At 41.1% G+C, this 19,096-nt stretch overlaps 1 protein-coding gene across 1 annotated transcript in view; it reads left to right on the top strand.

Annotated features, from left to right (window-relative positions):
* Nucleotides 1-18,146, top strand: part of RUBCNL (rubicon like autophagy enhancer) — a 41,245-nt gene extending 23,099 nt beyond the window's left edge. Inside the window, exons 6-13 of the mRNA XM_019658680.1 lie at nt 17-149; nt 1,304-1,449; nt 2,470-2,534; nt 8,044-8,282; nt 9,227-9,288; nt 12,844-12,997; nt 13,650-13,740; nt 14,986-18,146. Coding sequence (XP_019514225.1) covers nt 17-149; nt 1,304-1,449; nt 2,470-2,534; nt 8,044-8,282; nt 9,227-9,288; nt 12,844-12,997; nt 13,650-13,740; nt 14,986-15,098 — 1,003 coding nt within the window. The 3' untranslated portion in view covers nt 15,099-18,146. The remainder of the gene's footprint in view (nt 1-16; nt 150-1,303; nt 1,450-2,469; nt 2,535-8,043; nt 8,283-9,226; nt 9,289-12,843; nt 12,998-13,649; nt 13,741-14,985) is intronic.
* Nucleotides 18,147-19,096: the final 950 nt, after the last annotated feature.

Here is a 19,096-nt window from a genome sequence, read left to right as displayed (position 1 = left end):
ATCTCTTACATTTCAGTGTCATTTATGAGCCAAACTTCAATTCTGCTGAGCTAATAGCCAAAGAATTATACCGAGTATTCCGGAAGTGTTGGATGTTGTCACAAGTTAATTATCAGCTGGCAGGTTCCCTGAATGCAGCTGGCTCAATAGTAAGTATGAAAATAAGTTGATCTTGCATTGAAATTTCCTACATTCACATTTTGCCTGCTTTTCACTTCACACATGTATGTGTTTCCTTGTATGGTCGCTGGGTGTTGGAGAAGGCCAAAAAGGATGGATGAATCTGATATTTATTGAGTGTTTATTATGCACCAGAGACTGTGCTCAGCAATACACATTTTAATCCTCATAAGAATTCTATTAGGTAGATGCTGTTGTTATTTTTGTTTTAAAATGTTAGCTCCAGACACTCAGCAGGGCCAGTCAGTGGTAGAGCAGGAGTCAGGCCTCAGGCTGCCTAATTTGAAAGTCTAGGCTGGTTCCCTGTAGAGCACTCTGCCCTCTGACAGCATACAGCCCCTGGGGGGCGGCGAGATGGGGGGGCGCAGAGAACTTTGTGGCAAAGGCTAAAATAGAAGTAGGCAAAAACCACTCTGGAAACGTGGGGAAGCAAAGGGCAGTTGGAGCACAGTGATATGGAGGTGTGTTGGGGGTGTTTACTGAACAGAGTGATTTGATGTGGTTGCATAATATGTGTTTGTCTATATCTGTGTGTGTGTGTGTGTGTGTGTGTGTGTGTGTGTGTTGCAGGAAGGGACCTTGATCTTCTTGGGAAATAAGTCTTGAATGATAGTGGCCCAATTGTGCAGGATGTAGAATACTAATTGGAGGAGTTTGGATATTAAATTCTACTAGGAAAGCTGAAGGATTCACAGGAGAGCCAAGCAGGAAATGGGTTTAAAAGAGCTGTTTCTGGGCAAGTCTGACAACCACAGGGGTTCTGATTGACAGCATCTGTCAGTCTATTGACTAAGAGGCGGAAGACTTCTGCTGTGCATGAAAGCATTCCAGGACACAGTGACCTACTTACCGTAATTTGAAATCTGGAAACAAATGAAATAGCTAAAAAAACTAAGAAACTAAGAAAAGTGATCTCATCTGGGTGGCGTTTTAAGCAATTTTTCTGCAGATAGCTTTAGATCCACGAAGGGCTCTTGCCATGTCCTTTAGTTCAGTTGAAAGCAGTTTAAATTTTTCATGGTAAATTGTAATGTTAGAAACACATTGGTGAATGCCCTTTTAATTTCAGTTCCTAGAATACGCGTGTTTAAGTTGTCCCTAAGTCCCCTTCTATGTCATGCAGGTTGTAAATGAAGAGCATATCCGAAAAGACTTTGAATCCAGTGTGGATGTTGTAGAGGAAATTAAACTTAAGTCGAGGATCAGAGGGACTGAAGACTGGGCACCCCCGAGATTTCAAGTCATAGTTGATGTTCATCCACCACTCAAGTAAGTCTGGGTTGCTGCTTGGGCCTCCAATCTGGTTAGAACAGGTTGTGGTGGTTTCCACCTGACTCTTTATGGAAGTAGGTGAAGGAATGCTGAGGGACAAAGGGAAGTTTGTTTTAGGAAAAGGAAACTTGGGCATATTTTTTTGAGTTAGCTTTCTCAGCTCCCTGTTTATCATGGGCTTTGAGCGGGGCTCTAAGTTCTGACAAGTTGAGAATTTAACTGACCGTCCTTAATTATGAACATTACATAGCAACTGAAAAGTAAAGAGGCTTAAAGGGTATTTTTTAAGGAGCTAATATTGAACCTGAAAAATCATATACAATAATTTCAAAAGACTATACTGCTCTATTTTCCAGTGCCATGTAGAATAAAAATCAGTGAATACATTTTGTTTTTTAAAGGAAATTTAATCCTGGGGAGAGCTCTTATAGTTAAAAGGCACAAGGGTAAGAGCTCTACATACTTTTACCATGACCATTGTTGCTGACCCTGAGCTATAATAAAATTTTACAACTTTCTCTGTATTTGTAAATCACATGTGAAATCGTGGCACCAACAGTTCAATAGAAAACAGTTCACTGGACGGTCTCTCACCAGAAATTGTTGTATAGTTTGGTCTTATATTATCTCTTATTTGCTTGGATCCGCTTGTGAACTTCCCAAGTGGGTATCGTGGGTATGCAAACTTTCTTCCTGCGTACCTGTGTCTAGTTGTCTCTGGAGAGAGGATCCTGCGTGTGCTGTGAGCCGTCTCTGCAGACCCCTGGTGGAAGTGATCTTTGTGATTCTGACTTCTTGGTTGTAGCAGGGGCTTTTAAAACACCCAGGGATTTCAACTAGAAAACTCTACTGAGTAATTCTATTTCTTTCCCAAATGAAAAAAATGAGAAAATTAAGGCCCCAAGCCAAGCAAAGTATCATGATGTCAACTTTCTAATCAATGAAAAATGCTCCATTGGTTTGTTTGTTTGTTTGTTTGTTTCCAAAATATAACTGTTAACTGTTTTCTGTATTCAGGAGGGATCTTGTGGTGGCAGCCCAGAAATTTTTCTGTGCTGGCTGTGGAACGTCAATAGAACCTAGTAAGTAAGAAAATGCACTACCTGCTTATTATGCGATGACAGGGCAGAGAATAACGAAGTTGGGCAATGCATTGATATGTGAGAGATGCCTTCGGTGAGAAGTTAGTGTAAGAGCTTTGTAATGTTGCCCTCTCTTTCATGAAGAGGCCATCGTGACCTACAACACTATGTGACTGGCCTCTCAGACTCATCACCTAGTTCCCTCCCCATCGGCACTCATCTCCAGCCACGTCCCCTCCCTGCTGGTCCTTGAAGGTGGCAAGGCTTATTCCCGACTTGGATTTGCTTTTGTGGCTTTCTGTCCCTGAAATGACATCCCCATGACCGGTTCCCTTACTTCCTTCACACCTTCCCTCAAAAGTTATGAGATTTTTCCTGGCTGCCCTATTGAAAATATCCACCTTGCCACTAACATACAAATGTACAGGTTATATTACCGTTCCTTCTTATTATTTTATTCTAGGACTTATCTTCCTAAAATACCTTTTTAGACTTGACTGATTGTTCTTATTATTGTCTGTCTCCTTCTAAGAGGTGTTGTCTGTTGTATTCATTCCTTTATCCCGTGCTCCTACAAGGGGACCTGGCACACAGTTGGTCCTCAGAATATAAATTTGTTGAATGATCGAATGGCTTACCAAGGAGCTATCAAAACTCCTCTGAGAGGGTTTGAGGAATTGGCCTCAAGGGGATCATTCCTCACCCAGCTGAGGCCTAGAAAATGAGGCTTCCCATAGTCAGGACTACAAGTTGCCCACTTGAGACTGGAAATCACTTGTTCTGCTGTGAGGGTGTCCATAGGACTGACCTGTGGAAAGCCAGGAAGACGAGCTTTGCTGGAAAGGGTTCCCTTGGCCTTTGATAGGTGTCTTGGGAGGAAAGAGACTGAGGACCTGCACCTCAAGAAATCAAAATAGAAAGCACAACTCCGTCTGGGCTTCTTCTGCCATATTGAATTACAATGCCTGCCACACATCACAGTTAACTAACTCATCTTCCCCAGCCAGTCTATTTGGTTAACCACTGTATTCTGGCAACTCAGTAAATATTGAATGCATAAGCTAGAAACTATGAGCACATGACTATGATTCCACTAACTTTTCAAGTACTTCCCTAAGTTTACATCGATACAGAGATGTGTGCCTGCACTGTTGATACAGTCATGGTCCTCCCATCATGAAGCTGGCTTACAGGAAGAAATAGTCATCAGCCAAGTAAACAACAAGGAAGTTCCATGCAGAGAAAGAGATAGTTAAGAGTGCTGTGGGATTTACAGTTAGGGAACTTGATGGGGCTTGGGCTGGGAGTAAGAAGTTTTGTAAGTGATTATCCCCAGAAGAGTGTGGGGGTGGGGTGGAGGGAGTCATCCTGCCCAAAGGGCTTGAGGCTATTGGAAAGAAATCTTATGTGACTGGAGGTAAGAATGAGAGGAGAAAACTGGCTGCAGAGATAAGGAGAGCATAGATTCTGGAGGTATTATCAACCACGTAAACAATTTTGGACTTTTTCTGTGAAATTTCTATAGTTCTTAGGATAATGTTTTTTAAGCTTTTTATTTTGAGATAATTTTAGACTTACAGAAGAGTTGCAAAGATAGTACACATTCTTAGGATAATTTTTTTAAACGGTTTATTTTGAGATAAATTTAGATTTACAGAAGTGTTGCAAAAGTAGTACACACATCTTGTGTACCCTTGAATTCACCTGGCTTCCCCTAAAGTTAACATAATAATCATAGTATAATTATTAAAACTTGAGAAATTAGCATTGGTACAATCCTGTTAACTCTCTACAGACTTTATTCAGATTTCACTAGTGACCTTTGCCTGTTCCAGGGTCCAATCCAGAATTCCACATTGAGTTTAGTTTTCACGTCCCCTTTGTCTTCTCCGTTCTCACACATACTGAGACATTTGAAAAGTGAGGAGTAGACAACATGACATTTTACCCTTCAGACTTTAGCATGTCCTAACAATAAGGATTATGAACAGTTATCACACCAAAGAAAATAACAATTCTCTAATATTGTCTAATACTAGTCCATATTAATTTGTTGCCCTTAAGATGCCATTTATAGCTAATTTTTCTATCCAGGTTACAACCAAGTTTCATCCATTGCATTTAGTTATTCTTTCTCGTTAGTCAGCTTTATTCTAAAACTGCACTCTCCAATATGGTAGTCATTATCCCCTGTGACTACTTAAAATTAAATTTAAATTAACTGAAATTAAAAATCCAGTTCTTCATTGACACTAGCTGTATTTCAAGTGCTCAGTAGCCACATGTGGCTAGTAGCTACGGTATTTATTGGACAGCACAGATCTAGAGCTTTTCCATCTTCACGGAACGTTCTCCTGGTCAGCACTGTTCTAGAATTTCTGCCTCCTATTTTTTTTTTCTATGATGTCGACTTTTCCTAAAATGTGAGTAGTTGTGGTTCAGAGCAGGGTTTCTTAGCCTCAGTCATATTAACTTTGTTGTGCGTTGCTGCCCTGTGCATTATAGGATATTTAGCAACATCACTAGATGCCACTATCAGCTCCGCATTGTGACAACCAAAAAAGTCTCTAGACATTTCCAAAATCCCTTGGGGTGATAAATCACTCCTGGTTAAAAACTACTGGTTTAGGATGTTTTGTTCCGTTTTAACCAAAAAAGAGAGACATACTTTATTCTGTATTGATAGTATAATGCTTAGTGTAAATTTAATGAAATTTGATGAATGAGTGACTAGATGTTGAAATGTTAGGATTTTAGATGTTGGAAAAAGATGAATTATATCCAGGAAATTTATAGGCCTTTCCTGTCCTCGTTTTTTTTCCCATCTTGCTAAGTTTGATCAGAAATGTAGAGTGCAGGGGCTAGGGTATACCTCTCTTTTTGCTCATTTAATATAAAATGTATCAAGGCCCTATCATAAGCAAATTCATACTCATTATCGCTGCACCAGAGAACTTCATCCAGTGTGGAAAAGAGATGCAATACAATAGGCTTTTCAAAGTTTCAAGTTTGAGAACCCAGACATAATTACTAGGTACTTAATAAGTTCTCAACAGATAATTTGTCAGCTCTACAGAGATGTCATATAATTAATTCAGGGTTTGATAATAGTGTCTGTACATATGTACTTACAGTTAACCCTCATTATTCACGAATTCCATATTTGCGAATTCACCTGCTCGCTAAACTTTATTTGTAATTCCAAAATCCACACTCACCATGTTTTCAGTCATTCACAAATAGGCACAAAACACCAAAACATTTGCGTGACCTGAAATTTGAATTGCTGGATGCATGTGTTCCCAGCTAAAGTTGAGCAAAGCAGTGCTCTGCCTTGTTTTAGCTCATACAGTAAACAGGTGTTTTCCACAGTCATTTAGTGCCTTAAAAAAAATTTTTTTTTGAGCTTGTTTTTGGTGATTTAGCTGTTTATAATGCCCCCAAGCACAGCGCTGATGTGCTGTCCAGGGTTCCTCGGCAGAAAGGCCAAGCAAGGTGTGCCTTCCAGAGAAAATGTGTGCTTAGATAAGCTTCCCTTAGGTATGCGTTAGAGTGCTGCTTGCCCTGAATTCAGTGATGAGGATCAACAGTATATTGAATACTGTGTGTTTAAATAGAAAACACACATAAACAAGGTTCTGTATTGATCAGTTGATGACAATGTTGTTCCGAGAGACTCACAGGAACCTCACCCTGTCTTCCCCCCAGGAGCAGTGTTCAATATTCACTAACTCAGTGTCCATGACAAGTTCATAGAACGTTAACTATTTCAGATAATAAGAATCAACTGTATTTGTTTGTATTTAAAAATCAACTCTGAGTGTGGCCTAGGTTTGAGGGTAATCCGTACAAGTGCAAAGGCATTAGTTCCTGGCCCTCGTCCTCCATCAAATGTGGCAGAGCCGGAGCGGGATATGACGGCTGAAAGCTGGAGCTTCACCAGTGCAGACTTGGTGTTCTGCCTGCCTGCTGACTGTTTGTGGTCTCAGGCATGTGACTTAACCTCCCTGCCTTGTGCTTTCTTCAGTGCAGTAGGGGAGCTAATAGTCCCGACCTGGTAGAGGTTCAAGCACAGTGTAAGACGGTTAACTGGTGCGTGACACAGATTTAGTGTTCAATAAAATTTTGCTCCTACGGTCACTCAGACCTTGTTTATTGTAAAGTTATTATAGGGAAACCGTTGAGAATCAGTGTGCTGAGTCCTATGGTAGCTGCTTTGCCATCGTTATTTCATTTAATCCTCACAATATGTGTCAACTAATGTGAGCCGAATGGTGAATCATAAATATGGGCCTCAGCTCCTGTTAGATAGACCCCAGGAGGCTTCACTGAATTGCTGTTTTCTTTCTTAAGCTGGGTGATATGTACCCAGCTCTTTGTTGCATTAGTCTCTATACCTTTTGCTCGTCAATATATTTTATTGGAAATATTTCTAAAAGAATATATGTTCATTTTAGCAAATTAAAAAGTGCAAAGAGCAAAATTCCTTTCCCCCACCCTCCAGTATTTGCGGATGACTTTTGGGTGGCGATCCTTTTGGACTGTGTATGTATTTGAAGTGCACTGTACTTATTTAACAGATATTTAGATTGCCCCCCTCTTCTTCATTATAAATGTGCAGTAATTAACACCTTTCTGTATCTCCACGTGTGTATGTTAGCATTTCTGTCTGATGCCACTGCATTGGATTCATGCTGCACGGTTAAGAACTGAAGTGTATCACAGAAATGTCCTCCTCACAGGTAGCCCTCCTGTGAGCACTAAGTGAGGGACACTCTACGCCTCACCAGCTCTGAAGTTCTGTGTGACAACTTGAGGCAAAACCAAGTTGTTCACTCTTTTAATATGCGTGTCTTTATTTATTAACAATAAATTTTATGAACAATCAGTCAGATTGTTACTGAGATGGAGTGTTTTTCACATCTTTACTGGTTACCTGTATTTCTTCATTCCATGCATTGCCTATTCTCATCCTTTGTGCATTTTTGTATTTTTTTTTTCTCACTGATTTATCCAGGAGTTCTTTTGGATACTTCTTCCAAATAGTGTATATATAGTGCTTTCTAATTTACGAAGCACTTTTCATATGTATGATATCCTGTAATCCAGTTCTGTGACCTCAGGACAGTTAGCCTGAAGAGATCCCGGCTTGCCTTTGCCTTCCTGCCAGTTAGAGTCGGGGTCTGGACTGCCACCTGACGTCCAGACGCTAAATCTCTTGCTCTTTCGGCAACACTGCAGTTTACAGTGCCCATCTAAATCCAGCAGTACTTTGGGAGGGTTCTGTTTTTCCGACATCTGTTCCACAAAAGCAAAGCTCATGATTGGTCATGATTTACGGCCTCCAGTCCCTGCCGGAGCTTTCCCAGCTGCTAAGAGGTCGAGTGTGGCTTCTGTAGCAAGTAAACAGCCATCTGAGCCTTGAACCTTGGGTGGAATTGGAGGTGGGGTCGGCGGGATAGGTTTTCAGCGCCGGCTGATGGGTGCTCACCCGCTGTGTGCTCCGCAGAGTTTGTGAGGAGGCTCCGGTACTGCGAATACCTGGGCAAGTATTTCTGTGACTGCTGCCACTCATACGCGGAGTCCTGCATCCCTGCGCGGATCCTAAGCATGTGGGACTTCAGGAAGTACTACGTCAGCAATTTCTCCAAACGACTGCTAGACTGCATATCGCACCAGCCCATTTTCAATGTGCTGAACATCAACCACAGTCTGTATGCCAAGGCCAAGGAGCTGGACAGAGTGAGGGTGAGCAGCTGTCCTCTGCAGGGGAGCCAGCCCAGCAGCCGAAAGGGTCCTGCGGCCGCAAATGCACACCCAGACAGACTCTGTGAGGAGTAGCTTTACTGTCCAGTGGATGGAGCTTACGCTTCAGGGCCGCTTGCCTGCACTAGCTCTTGCGAAGGCCACTTGCCAAATTTTATATTTATGCATAGTTTTGCATTTATACATAGCTTTTGAATTTTATTTATAATGTTTTAAAAGAAAATTGTACATATTTAAGTGTACAACATGATTTGATATACATAGTGAAATGATTACTAGTCCATTAACATATCCATCTCCTCACATAGTTGTGTGGGTGTGTGTGTGTGTTTATGTGTGTGTGTGGTGACAGCACCTGAAATATACTCTTAACATATTTCCAGTATTCAATACAGTATTGTTAACTACAGTCATCATGCTGTGTGTTAGATCTCTAGACTTATTGAAGCTACATTACTGTAACTATGTACCTTTTGACCAACATCTGCCCATTTTCCCCACCTCCCCGCTCCTGGGAACCAGCATTCAGCTCTCTGCTTCTATGTATTTGACTTTTTTTGGCTTCCACATATAAGAGAGACTGCAGTTTTTTTCTCAGTCTGGCTTATCTCACTTAGCATAATGTCTTCTGGGTTCATCCATGTTGTTGCAAATGGCAGGGTCTCCTTCTTTTATACATAGTTGTGTGTTTTTCTTAAAGAAAGCTCCCAATGTTGTGTAAGCTTTAGGGTCCACAAAACCTGGGTCCCTCCTGAACCCTTTGTGGATCTCTGGACTCAGTCATGGGCCCTGCTATATGGATGTCAATGATTTGTTTTACAGAGTTGTAGCATTTCAAGGTTGGAAATAACATTTAAATTTGACATATATGTGTCCGGTGTCATTTATCACATTTAAATCTTCACGTGTTTGGTTTCTCACATTAGGAAATCCAGGAGCAGCTATTTCATATGAAGAAGCTGTTGAAAACCTGCAGGTTTGCCGAAAGGTAATACTATTGTGGTTTGGGACAGTTTGGGCATGTGAGTTGGGAAGACTGATAACCTCCCTCGGTGCCCCCTGATCTGGCTCCTCCAATGCCTAGTGCCTCTTAGCACAGTACAGTTGTCCCTCGGTATCTGTGGGGGATTGGTTCCAGGAACCCCGTGGATACCAAAATGCTCAAGTCTCTTATATAAAATGGCATCATGTTTGTATATAACCTGTATTTGCATATAGGCTACAGCAGGGTCTGCCTACACATCACTTCATTCATATGGATTCAGCATAGTGCATGGCACATGGCAAATTTAAGTTTGCTTTTGGAACATTCTGGGATTTTTTTTTCCAAATATTTTTGATCTGTGGATGGTTGAATCCTTGGATGTGAAACCCAGCTCACAGATACAGAAGGTCAACTGTGATTACCTTGTTTCTTTTTTTGGGAATGCAGACCCTCCCTTTAAAGTTATCAAACCTTCTAACCTATTAGTAGTAAATTTACTTGAATAAGAAAAATGGGTCAGTACAAGGATGAAACAGCTCTACCCAGTTGTTTCTCATTATTATTTATTATTATTATTATTTTAAATTGTGGTAAAATAAACAAAACATAAAATTTACCATCTTAACTATTTGTAAGTATACAGTTCAGTGGGTTAAGTACAATCACATTGTTGTACAACCATCACCACCGTCCATCCACAGAACTCTTTTCATCATACAAAACTGAAACTCTGTGTCCATTAACAATAAATAACTCCCCCGCCTCCTTCCCCCCCAGACCCGGGCGATCACCATTCTATTTCTGTAGCTATAAATTTGACTACTTTAAGTACCTCGTGTAAGTGGAATCATACAGTATCTGTTCTTTTATGACTGGCTTATTTCACTTGGCATCATGTCCTTAAGCTTTGTCCGAGTTGTAGCATGTGCCAGAATGTCCTTCCTTCTTAAGGTTGAATGACATGCCATCATATGTATATGCCACATTTTGTTTGTCCAATCATCCATCTCAAGGGGGGTGCGGATTGCTTGCATGTTTTAGCTGTTATGAATAGTGTTGCTGTGAGCATGGGTGTACCAATGGCTTTTTAAAAACCCCTAATAGAGAGAGGCATGTCAAAATTTTATTTGCTGTATAGTATTCTAGCCTATGATGTGGTCATTTAAGTATTTTCCTATTACTGATAGATTCTTTATATATATTAAACCTAATAGATTTTTAATATTTAATAGATCTTAAGATATATTTTTAATATCTTTTGTTATTTAAAAAACTAGGTTTTACCTAGCATAATACTGTCTAGGTTCATCCATATTGTCACAAATGGTAAGGTTTCATTCTTTTTTATGGCCAAGTAATATTCCATTGTATATACAGAGGGTGCCAAAAAAATGGATACACATTTTAAGATATGGTCAACGTTGCTCAAGCAGTAGTTCACTGTAATCAGAAGTGTCTGGCCACTGATGGTAACCACTTTGAGTAGCTCTTGTAATTGCAGAAGTCAAATGTGACTTGTATTCATCTTTTGGTATCAGTATATTTTAAGTATTACAATTTTAATAGTTTTTTCCTTTTTTAAATGTATACACTTTTTTTGGCACTCTATGTATGTACCACTTCTTCTTTATCCAGTTATTTATCAATGGACACCTGGGTTGCTTCCATATCTTGGCTATTGCAAATAATGCTGCAGTGAACATAGAGGTGCATATATCTTTTCAAATTAGTGTTTTGGATTTTTTCAGATAATTACCCGAAGTGGGATTGCTGGATCTTATGGTAGTTCTATTTTTAATTTTTTCAGGAACGTCCATACTGTGAAATAAGTCAGAGAAAGACAAATACCATATGATTTCACTTATATGTGGAATCTTATAAAACAAAATAAACAAAACAGAAACAAATTCATAGATGCAGAGAACAAACTGATGGTTGCCAGGTGGGAGGGACCTGGGGTTGGGGGGTGCTGGGAGGAATTCAGAAGTCCAAATTAGCAGTTACAAAATAGTCACAAGGATATAAAGTACAGCATAGGGAATATAGTCAATAATATTGTATAACTATGTTTGCTGTTAGGGAGGCATGAGGCTTATCAGTAGGATCACTTTGTAAGTTATATAAATGTCTATAAATGTCTAACCACTATGCTGTATACCTGAAGCTAAGGTGATATCCAATGTCAACTATAATTGAAAATTTTTTTTTCATTAAAAAAAACACAAAAAACCTAGATTTTAGGTGAATCTCTGACCACATCTGTAGGTATGTCCTTAGGATAAACTTCAAGAAGTGGGATTTCTGGAAGCCATGGCAGTAAAGGAATAGGCATGTATTCTATGACAGAGATAGAGAATTTTAAATGGAAAAAGAGGTGACTCAAGGAGTTAAGATTAGTTGTAATAGGATCACAGGTTTAAAAATGTTTTGTTTAGTTTTAAAGCTTATTTCAGTTTCTGATCTTTACTTAATGGTGATATATTACTTTTAAGTTGAATTTTTTTGGAGAGGAGCCGGTCATCTATAGTCATGTGGCCTTGAGCTCTACCTCATGGCATTGGTGTGATGTGTTAATTACTTCTTAGACCCTTAGTTTTCTTGTCTATAACATGTAGCAATAGCCATATTACCATCACAAAAATTTCTTGAATGTCTATTCTGCATGTCAGATTAAAAAAATCAACAGGACTGACTCCTTTACGTTCAGAAAGAAAGTCAACACAACAGCTCATTGCTGGACTGTGGGTTAGGTACACGTGCAGGGAGCCCTGAGGGTGCACAGGAGGCAACATTTTGTGAGGGATGGGGTGGGGAAAGAAACAGGCAAGGCTTCCAGAGAAAAAGCCTGAGCTCAGAGAGAAAGCAGTGTGAGCTGGCTCCCCAGGCTGGATGGAAAACTACTCATGGTTTGGCATCACTAGAATGGCAGTTCACTGTAGGCAGCTGCTGGCTTGGGAATGCAGTGTATATTGGTTATGCTACTCACTGATTTAAAGAGTTCAAGAGGGGATCGGGAGGGTTTGGAGACGGTTACGTTCAGTTTTGAAAGCCCTTGGGACATCCAGTTGCCTGTGTCCAGCCCGCAGTTGGATGTCTGAGTCTTAAGCTCCGTGCTGGCATCATGGATTTGGGGAGCTATAGGCCTGCTGGAGAACAGTAGTTCTGCCGTCTGGGACAGCCATCAGTGACGGCCTTGAAATTTAGCCGGAATCAGTAAGGTGGTGAGTTTTATCTCAGTACACGGTTTTAAGATTTGAAATAACACTCCATTTTCTTTTGTTTGGTGTGTGGGGGGGCAGGCTGCTAGGAACAGATTTCTCTGCTCATTCAATTTTTTGAAATCAGCATTTATGGAATTGTAACTTCTTGGCTTCCAAGTGAACTTGCAAAATGTAAAGTGATGAGTAAGGTTAACTTGTTCTGGGGACTATATATTTTTTTAAATGAGTTAAAAAATTAAATGTGAGTGCCTGGAGAAAACAACAGCCTGCCCACCCCACTGCCCACCCCAGCTTCTGTGTGGGTGAATCCTTGAATCATTTGTTCCCTCTCTGGCAGTGCATTAAAGGAGTTTGAGCAGATGCCCAGATACTTGACAGATGAGCTCCACCTGTTCTCCCTGGAGGACCTGATCAGGGTCAAGAAAGGGCTGCTGATGCCTTCGCTTAAGGACATCCTGAAAGCTTCCCTCGCGCACGTGGCCTGCTGTGAGGTGAGGTTCTCAGGGGGCAGGTGTGTCCCTGAGCTGTCCCTTATCTGTCAGGGCCAGTGCTGGGTGTTCTGCATTTTACATCATTTAACCTCACAGACCCTGAGGGAAGTGCTGACAACTCTATTTCCAGATGGGGAAAATGAGGTTCACAGCTGTTAAGTAACAGGCTAAGATCATTCTGCTAGTAAGTAGCAGGGCTGGGATGCAAGCCAGCACCACGCGACTTGGTCGGGGCGCCCAGCCCTGCTCAGGGCCTTCCTCGACCCCCATCTGCCCTGATGTGCCAAATACAGCCACGTCGACTCAGGATCCAATGGAACAGGAGCTCTTTGTCTTTAGGGACTGATGAATTGAGGTGCAGCTATCAGAAACAAAGTTAGATCGTTTGAGAATACATGTTTAAAATCATGATCTTTCTCTGGTACCTCAATCCGCCTTGATGTGAAACTTCTCCATGCAAAACGAATGCACGCTTATTGTTCTGATCCATTCACTGCAGCAGAATATAACATTCTGTTCCTTCTAAAGGCTGACATCATAGATACACATTTAAAAATTGATGCTTATAAAGTTCTGTAAAAGTGGTGGTTTAGATTCTCCGTCAAAAGAAACATGACCAATGAGGATTTTAACTTTTTGACTCCTCTTACAGCTGTGTCAAGGAAAGGGCTTCATTTGTGAATTTTGCCGGAGTACAGCTGTCATTTTCCCATTTCAAACCGCAACGTGTAGAAGATGTTCAGGTATCTTAATAAATTAATAACATAAATTTAATAGCTTAATAACGTAAGTGCAAAGTTAAAATAAGTTTAATAACATAAGCACAAAGTTAATTTACGCTTAGTAGCATTTCTTTGAATTATTAATGATGCTGCTTATTTGTTGGATTGGAGCTAAGAAAGTTTTGGGCACAGAAGGAGTATTTGGGTATGGCAGGCATATAGGGTGATGTCTGCTGGTACAGGGTTAGAAAGGAGGAGGTGGTTCCTGTTTTGCCTGTGCCCCAATTCTTCTACTCCTGGACAAGCTGTGCCCTCGGGTTTTATAATTGGATGGGCCCTGATAATAGTGCCCAAGGCTGAAGCGTTGTCTCTGGCTTCTTTTGCACTGCAATAGCAGGGTTGAGTAGTTGTCATGGAGATCATATGGCCTACAGGGCCTAAAACATTTTCCGTCTAGGTTTTTACCGAAAAGGTTTGCAGACCCCTGTTCTGCTATATTAGTGTCCAAGGAAATCCTGTGCTCTCTGAACTGTTTCATGGGGGAGATCTTGTGATGAATTCTGCCTTCAGCTTGGGTATGAGCGGGCCCTCCTCGAAGGCCACTTAAGTGTTGCCTCCCCTAACTCATTAAGCAGTGTTACAGAGTGGGCTCCACAGCAGAGAAACTCTGAGGCAGGATTTACGTGCAGAAAGTTCACTGGGGTGTGTCCTTGGGCTTAACACCCGTGGGGTGTGAAGGCAGCAGGATTTGGCAGAAGGAGAGGTTGAACTGTGTTTTAATTGCAATGAAGGCTCAGCACATCTTACAGGGAGCTCTGAAGCTGCAATGGCTTTAACATTGTCCCAAATTGGGGACAAAGGGCCAGCCGAGTCTTCAAACCCATCTGACCAATCACCTGATGCAGTCTGGTGCCAACAAAGGGACATGACCTTGAGCCAGGCAGCTCCCTCTAGTTAAGGCCATTTCCAGAGAAGGGACACGTTCTCCTGACCCATCAGCCACCAATACTTGCAGCAGCTGGGGGAATGACCCTTGGGCCGATCTCAGGGGCACTGTGGCATCCACTCATCAGGTTCTGTGAGCCTCATGTTCATGACCTATTGGAGATTTTATAATCCCTCTGAGTTTCAGACTGCCTGATTTCTTTTTGGAAGACTCTTGTTTCTGGTCTTAGACCCCCTCTCTCCCCAGGATGGGGATGAGTGGTCTGTACATATGTGAGGAAACAAGACAGGTCCTTTGCTAATGGCTGTCCTCCTTTGCAGCTTGCAGAGCTTGCTTTCATAAGCAGTGTTTCCAGTCTGCCGAGTGCCCCCGGTGTGCGAGGATCACAGCTAGGAGAAGACGTTTGGAAAGTTTGCCCTCTGCAGCGACCTGATGCCCCTGAGTACTGTGAAAAGGACTGTTCAACACGCTTTAGGATAACACCAATTTGTGTCTGTTATTGATAACATTGTTTTAGATATCGACTATAGTCTATTAAGAAGGAAAATGGCCAATATTATCTTTATTATATATTTAATATTTTAAAAGAATGCAGATTCTTTGTTATTAAGCGTAGGGTTGTTACTGATGGTTTTGTTTACAAATGTTCAGTGTTTTTGGTGCTACTGTTTTTTAAAGAGTTTTTTTGATACTTATACTGTATTTGAATAGTTGTATTTAACTAATGTTGGAACCTATTTTTGTATGAATTATAACTGACAAGATGAATTGCCCAGCTCCTCTTCCTGTAAAGCTTGTTCTGTTAAACATATTGGTACTTTCGTTGAACAAAAAAGGCAACCAAAAATCTCTTTGCTCGGGCTTTATTTTCAGCTTAAATGCCATTTTGTAACTGTTTCAGTCTCGTAGATTTTACTTATTCCAGGATTTGTATAGAGAATATACATTACTTCCACAGTATATCTATTCAAGATGAATTGGAGGTGCCATTTGAAGCAGTTGCCTCTAGATGGCACCCATCAAACCTATATATATGATCTCTAGTCCTCACCCTCAGTCAAGGGATGCATGGGTCAGTAGAACCTCATCCGTGCCCTTTAGGATTTTGTCTTGTATGTATAAAATTGAACATAGGTATTTGAAGACTTAAGCTGTGGGAAAATACTGTTCCTAACAATGTGATTCTAGTAATAACATTAAAATCATAGACTACAATTAACAAGTTTAGGTGAATCAGTAAACTTTTATGAATTCCTTTTTCCTGATATTTCTTAGATGCTTTCTTCAAACATATGAGCCTATTTTTTTCCTTTACCTCCTTTATACTTCCTCGTACTTGAGAAAGGGCCCTGGGGCTCTGTCCCTCCCTGGCACATGTCCAGTCTGGAGTATTGGTGTCATGTCCCCCAGGATTCATGTGCCCTAACTAAACCTACCCTGAATGTACTTCTCAAATAGCACAAGCAGGCAGGACAGTGGTACAGGCTGTCCCCTAATCCCACCTGGTGTCGTGTGTGTGTGTGTGTGTGTGTGTGTGTGTGTGTGTGTGTGTGTGTATGTGATTCAGTTGGATAATATTGAGCACATGAAAGAAATGAGTGTCTCCTATCTGGTGTCTTCTCATCCTGTCATTTGTTTTTCCATCCCGATGCCTCTGCCAGAGCTGTGTGCCATTTATTATTTAAGTCATGTCTCTTTTAAATAAAAATCTCATCACATGGGATAATATAAATAAGATCAAAATTAAAACAATGTTTTATCCTTACCCATAGCTTTCATTCCTTGTTAGGACTATCCAGGGTCAGTGTGGTATGTTGACATTCCATTGAATAGCTCTATGAGGTTCATGTGCATATGTCCATTGTACAGGTAAGGAAACTGAGGCTTAGAGAAGAGAAATAATTCACCTAGGATCTCATGGGTGGTACATGGTAGAGCTGGGTTGGCATTTGAGCCTGTTGTGCCTCCAAAGCCCGTGTTCCTACCCCTACTTCTGTGGTATCATTTTGAGATGATATGAGCAAAACCACCTTTAACCTGTGAGTTCGACTCCAGCCTAAGTCAGCGGCATTGGCTGAGCGCTCTCTCACAGGGCCTTGCATTGACTTGAGGAAACAAGTCAACTTGTGGTTTATGCATTGCTTGAAGGTCTCTCAGGTACTGTGTTTGTAGGCACTGGTGAGTGTGTACAACACAGCTTTGACATTGAGGGAGAGTGCACAGCAACTGCCAGGAAATGATGCTTTTGATTTTTATTTTGAGGAAGAATGAGGCAATTTAAATAATCACTCTGGCTATTTGACTGAGACATGGTTCCTCCCCACCCTCCCAGCAAGGTTCCTGTTAGAACAGAGAAGTGGCCTCAACCCACAGGTAACACCCCGAAGGGAAGTAATTAGTTGTGATATGGATTGCCTTTTAATGGGATTTACTCCTTGTGTGGTTTTTCCCTTACAACTCTTCCTTGGCTGCCAGAAGGAAGATGAAGACTTGGTCTTTCTCATCAGACCACCACCCACCAAAGGCAATGCTGTGATCCAAATGATTAAGTTTCTGCCTTTATACAGTTCACTTGAAAAATTCCAGTGACATATCCTTTACAGTCGTGATTCTCAGCTGCAGGTAGGGAGTTATACCAGGGGACATTCTGGTGTGTTGACTTGGGTGAGAATTATTGGATTGATTGTCAGATCTGCCACTTCCTACCTGTGTGGCTCTGGACAAGCTACTTAAATTATCTGATCCTCTGCTTGTAAAATGGAGGATAATAACTATATGCAGTTGACAGGAGGATTAGAAATGAAAATGAAGCATCCATCAGAGGGCTTGGTACAAGCAGGGGCCCGATAAGTGGTAATAACTAGGTCTAGACAAATGAAAAACTGAGTTATGCCACCTATTTTCTGTATCTTTGTATAAGTTGCCCTCTGAATCTCAATTTAATATGAGGATTAGAACAATACCTACTATTATGGGTTGAATTGTGTCCCCCCAAAATGTAGGTTGAAATTCTTACTCCAGGTACTTTATTTGTGTGCCCTTATTTGGAAATTGTCTTTGAATATGTAATTAAGTTAAGATAAAGTCATACTAGATTAGGGTGGACCCTGATCCAATGACTGGTGTTCTTATAAGAAGAGGGGAATTTGGGCAGAGATATAGACACTGAAATCAGGGAGAATGCCTCGTGAAGGAGGCAGGGACGAGGGTGATGCGTTTACAAGCCAAGGATTGCTGGCAACCAGCGGCAGCTGGGACAGAGGCCTGGAGCAAGTCCTATCTCGAAGCCTCCAGAAGGAGCCCGCCCTGCCGATGCCTTGACTTTAGACCTAGCATCTAGAGCGGTGAGAGAATAAATTTCTGTTGTTTTAACCTACTCAGTTTGGTAATTTGTTATTGGAAGTCCTAAAAAGCTAATACACCTACCATCTGGGGTTGTTAGGGACGCTAAATGATGATTTCCATATTTTGCCATGTATATAATGTGCTCCCACGTATAATGTGCACCCATGTTTTTGGTCCAAACTTTCAGGGAAAAAAAACTTTCATTTTAATTTTCCAAGGGATTTTCCAATAATTTTTGTAAAAATATCAGCTAGATTGTTAGCTCCCGCCTAAAGTGTATGAAGAGAAATGTCATGCTGTTCACCTTCTGGTAATAGTTAGCATCACCCACCTTATCAGGTCCAAGTCACTTTGTGGACAAAAATATGTCGCTCTTCGTTTCATTTCGTTGAATCACTGGCCCAAATTACTTTTTGCAAGTTCATTGTAAGTGTAACAAAACTGATTATCGTATTCCAGGGTATTATTTTGCTTACAGATATCGTTAGTGACTTCTAGAGTTACACTTTTAACTCATAAGCATAAATAAAAGAATTAAAAACATTTATATAGATATGGAATTAGTACTACCCATGTATAATGTGCATCTTTATTTTTCCCTCACAAATTTGGGGAGAAAAGTGTGCATTATACACAGCAAAATGTGGTAGGTAGAATGTGTAAAAGAACAGGCACAGTTCCTGGCATGTGAGAGACATTATCAGGCATTGGACCTCTTACCTTCAGGCATCAAGACACAGAAAATGGACTTTGAAATATGACAAAATAAAAACTTACACCATCTATAGATTTGTGGGTATCTGTATAGAGATCCCAAAACAGAGAACATTAGCAACCGAACACTACTGCCTCTTCCACCTCAGCTCTTTAGTGTTGGAGAGAGCTGCTTACTTTCAAGTGTTAGGAGACAGCCATGGATTCAGAAGGTGGTGGTTTGAATCATGGTGGAAGGGAGTGAGGGATGCTGGCTGTTACTTCATATTAAAAAGCAGATGGGGCTGGCCGAGTGGCGCGATGGTTAAGAACTGGCTTGGGACGCCAGAGGGCCCCAGTTTGGATCCCACATATGAGGGCCAGTGACACTGC

Source organism: Hipposideros armiger, unplaced genomic scaffold (assembly GCF_001890085.2).
Source record: "Hipposideros armiger isolate ML-2016 unplaced genomic scaffold, ASM189008v1 scaffold_287, whole genome shotgun sequence".
Lineage (NCBI taxonomy): Eukaryota > Metazoa > Chordata > Mammalia > Chiroptera > Hipposideridae > Hipposideros > Hipposideros armiger.
This window is presented reverse-complemented; position numbering and strand designations above follow the sequence as displayed.